The sequence below is a fragment of the Brassica oleracea genome, chromosome C4, assembly GCF_000695525.1.
Source record: "Brassica oleracea var. oleracea cultivar TO1000 chromosome C4, BOL, whole genome shotgun sequence".
NCBI lineage: Eukaryota > Viridiplantae > Streptophyta > Magnoliopsida > Brassicales > Brassicaceae > Brassica > Brassica oleracea.
The window spans coordinates 13,522,929-13,527,129 of NC_027751.1; the positions used below are offsets into that span (position 1 = coordinate 13,522,929).

At 32.0% G+C, this 4,201-nt stretch overlaps 1 protein-coding gene across 3 annotated transcripts; it reads right to left on the minus strand.

The window, feature by feature from the left end:
- Positions 1-1,251: 1,251 nt before the first annotated feature.
- Positions 1,252-3,148, minus strand: LOC106340984. Of its 3 annotated transcripts, none has more exons than XM_013779804.1 (6): positions 2,944-3,148; positions 2,608-2,837; positions 2,454-2,542; positions 1,811-1,924; positions 1,699-1,731; positions 1,252-1,601 (listed from the first exon to the last, which is right to left on the minus strand). In XM_013779804.1, exons 2-5 carry the CDS (start codon positions 2,711-2,713, stop codon positions 1,699-1,701), a joined length of 342 nt encoding a protein of 113 aa, XP_013635258.1. In that variant the 5' UTR covers positions 2,714-2,837; positions 2,944-3,148; the 3' UTR covers positions 1,252-1,601. The 3 variants fall into 3 exon arrangements, with proteins under 3 accessions (XP_013635258.1, XP_013635259.1, XP_013635257.1); XM_013779805.1 differs by having other exon boundaries at positions 1,699-1,728; positions 2,917-3,148; XM_013779803.1 differs by having other exon boundaries at positions 2,917-3,148.
- Positions 3,149-4,201: the final 1,053 nt, after the last annotated feature.

Here is a 4,201-nt window from a genome sequence, read left to right on the forward strand (position 1 = left end):
ATCCGGATCCGGATCCGCAAAAATAATTAAAAATAATAACTTTTTTTTAAAAACTAAAATTTTAAAAATAATACATAAATGAAATATTTATACAAGAGTTATAAATATATATATATATATATATATATGTCTATAATATTGTAAAAACTAAAATATAATATTACAAAATTAATTTATGTATAAATATTATTATATAAAGTATAAATATTAATGAAATTTAAAAAGTTAATGTGTTTTAAAAGTACGGATCCGGATCCGGATATCCTGACCTAAAAATTAAGATATCCGGATCCGGATCCGGTTTGGACGGATCCAAGATTTTACTATCCGGATTCGGATCCGGGCACCCCGGATATCCTATTTTCGGAGCGGATACGGAGCGGATCTCGGATCGAATCCGGATCTCGGATAATAAGTCCCAGACCTAGATATAACCATGTACTGAATCAGAAATGAGTAAAACTGATAAATTATCATTTGTACTATCTAAAATACATATGGAAAGATGAGCAAATGCGTTTTGGTGTTAAAAAAAAAAAGAGCAAATGTGTAATGTATAAAAAATAGTTAATTCTAAGTTACGATTCAAATATTTTTTGTCTATATATTGGGTTATCCTGAAACTAAATTATTAATCATAAGTAAATTCCATCCGGTCGCGATAGAAATTAACCATATATTTTATGTACACGTGGTTTATATATTTTAAATTTTTAAATTTGTCATTTTTACTATTATGAGGATTGTTTTGTTTGATTTTTTTTTTATAAATATTTATTGGTATTACAATTTTTAATATTTTCCTTTGGTTCATGTATATTTATTGACACTCATGTGTTTTAACTATCGTTGGGAGAAACCAAGAAACAGACCATATATATAAGTCGTAAGAAATTCCAACTATGGTTCGGTTACTTGTATACTATCGCTTTTTCAAATATATTGAGTTTCATACTTTAAACTCAAACGCCTACAAGATAGCGGACAAAGCTTCGAAGGCTTTCCCTTGTAAACTAAGTTTCACATTTACATCCATTGCTTAATGGGCCTAAAGAAATTAAGTCCCATTAATTATTGGGCTTGAGTAAATTTGAGATTTCTTAAGTAGCTGGTAAGTTAAAATATAAGCGCATTTCTTAAGGAAGAGGTCATCCGAAGGTAATGGGAGCTAGTTTGATGCATTGTATAAACTCCATGTTATAATCTGAATGTATTCATGCATGAAGTAAACCACACCATTGTTTTCCAAGATGCAAAAGCCCGTGAACATTTTAATTAAAATGCACATAACTCTGCTCACAGTCGGAGATAGTTTGCAGTACATTCTAAAAGTATAAAGATGAAATATAGGAAAATAGTTATTGCACAGAGCTTGTAATGTGGGGTACAAAATCTAAGTGAGAACGACGGTTTGCAAGACTTCCAACTATCATTTACATAGCGTTTGCGGCTCTGCTCTTCATCTCCAAAGTTTGGTGGTGTTGGTTGATTCACTACTCCATTGCTTTTGTGGTGTTGGTTTGTTATGAATTGCTAACCTTGGTGGTTGGTTGTGACAAAGGTAAGGATTTCTTCATGAATCTCATCGTCTTCTTCTAAACCTGTAATAAGTAAAGGCAATTGGGTGGTTAAATGTTTCAGACAATGCTTATCATATATCGTTTTGTTTAACAGAGAAGAGAAGGTGGTGAGACATACCTATCTCCAGAGTTGCAACCGATGGACCTCCTGCTGCAACAATAATTACGTAAGAAAAAGGCTTTTGTCCTTAGAGAGACTCATCAAAAAGGAGCAAATAAGATGTCCTTACATCAGACTGCTTGATTTCACACAGGGTGCTGGGCATATATTGGTCTTTGATAGATAAATCACATCCTTGGCGCCCAACAGTGAATACATGGCCCCTCATGATATGGTGTGGGTTCTGAAATTACATAGAAAAAAGCATTAGGACAGTTAGAAACAGAAGTATCGTAGTCAAGAAGTGGAAAAGTATCAGACATAACAACATAGTTCTGTCGGAAAAATATAAAAGAACCGAACATGAAGTGAACTAAACTCGTTGGGCATGAACTGAAAGACCAAACCTTCACAACAATAATTTTAGCACGAAGTGCACACTGCTCACTACAAGAAATATGTACATTGTTAACGCGAGAAATATGCTATATTAGATATATTATAGCGAATTCATAAATGCTATGTATACGGCAACTTGCAGACACAAAAAAAGTCACAGAGACACATACATAACAACATACTTATGGGTAATGCCGAAAAAAATATAAAAGAAACGGACATGCAGACAACTAAACTCGTTGCTCATGAACTGAAAGACCAAACCTTTACTAAAAATATTACACGAACAGCACACTGCTAAACCCTAAAGGCGCAATTCACAGACTATTAGATCAAACCAATAAAAAAACAATCACTTATGAAACTTGACCCACCTGAGAATACTGAGAAAGTATCTTCGCACGTGGTGCCTTAGCTAGCTTCTTCCCTGCCTTCGACTTCTCACCATCCGTCACAACTTCACCTAGATCCACAAAAACATTAGAAATCATAATTAATGAGACAAAATCGTGAGACAGACCACCAAACCTGCTATTGTAGGTGTCACCGCCACATCGGCTTCAGGGTTTGTGTCGGCTTCAAGAGAGATCTTCATCACAGGCACATCGGTTAAAACAGGCTTCTTTGCATCCATAGCTTACGGATCAGAGGATCCAAGCTCCGACTCTCCAGATTTCGAATCCAGGATCTGAAACCGGTCCTTATTTCTCAACCGGAATCTCGCTCGCCGACGAAGACCCGCCGGTTCCGCTCGCTACCTAAGTTAAAAAAAAATTGAAAATCAGATTTGAAACCAAAAAAAAAAAAAAATTCAGATTCGGATAAGAACTAACGTACAGATTAAATAGCAGCATGGATCTTGACCTTAGATCGCTTGGTAGGGCGTGGAGATGAGAAGACGGTTCAGGGGATGAAGAAGAAGAAGAGAAACTCTTGGAAGATGAAGAGCTACGACTGGTCTTAACCATGTCTCACAATTTTTTTTTCAATCTCGATCTTGTTCCCGATATAGAGAAGGAGAGGAAAGAGACGGAATCAAAAATATCAGAGACTTTATGTAAATGAGAAGAAAAACAGAACCAAACGTCGCGTCTTCATCATCTCCACGTGATAACCAAACCAAACCAAACATTAAATCATATGTATTTAAAATGGGCCACTTCGATTTTATATCAGCCCACATAAGTGTGGCCCGATTGTAACTTCAAAGACTGTCTGATGTGGCAAAACGAAGTTTCACTATTGGTTGATTTTTTATAGTGACGTGGATATAGCTTTATAGTGGAAGATATTGGTGTTTTAGTATTGTTAGATATTACAACTCATATATTGTACTCAATTTTTTTTTATAAAAAAACTCATATGATAGTTGATGTTTATAATTTTTTACTTTTTCATAATTATAAAATACATGTGTTAAAATAATTAATATAATGAAATAAAATTTAATGTTATCCCTTTATTAATATCCTCTATATATTAAAAGAGAAGCATTACAACATATTTTTATAGACGCATGTCATCACCACAATCATTCTTATAATCCTTAGAAAAATATGTTGGTCCATATAAATATATAATAAGCTTTTTATTAAACTAACCCTAAATTAATCATAAATATTCTTCATTGTTTCCTTAAATAAAAATCACGAAATTACCTAATGTGGCTAAAGTATATATTACAATTAATGATTTTGAATAATAAAGATTTGATAGAAATTAGTCTATTCTCTATCATTTTTAAAAAATTGAACTTATTCAAATAAATTAAACAACCACATTAACTATATAATAAAAATTTAGATTTTTTTCGTATATGTTATATTTTGAATTTTTAAAAACGAATATAAATGACTAAAGTTGTTAAAAATCTCACATTGAAATTTTGGTGATCCATGGTTTAAAATTTATTTTATAACAAGATACAAATGATTACGAAATTACATAAGTAGGAAATCTCATTTAATAAATATTATATATATGTATATTAATATTTTTCAAAAATAAATTATATACCATATAAAATACATATGTATTTTAGTTTCGAATTTGTTTTGAATTTGTTTTGATAAAAAATTTTAACAATTATTGACAACTTAATATTAATATTTTAAATTTTGCA

Bases quoted from the DNA above. Each gene is read 5' to 3' on its own strand.
- LOC106340984 (XM_013779804.1), bottom strand. From the start codon at position 2,713: ATGGATGCAAAGAAGCCTGTTTTAACCGATGTGCCTGTGATGAAGATC. The intron at 1,925-2,453 runs GTGGGTCAAGTT...ATGTAATTTCAG, and splicing joins TACTTTCTCAGTATTCTCAG to AACCCACACCATATCATGAG. The intron at 1,732-1,810 runs GTAAGGACATCT...TTATTGTTGCAG, and splicing joins GTGAAATCAAGCAGTCTGAT to CAGGAGGTCCATCGGTTGCA.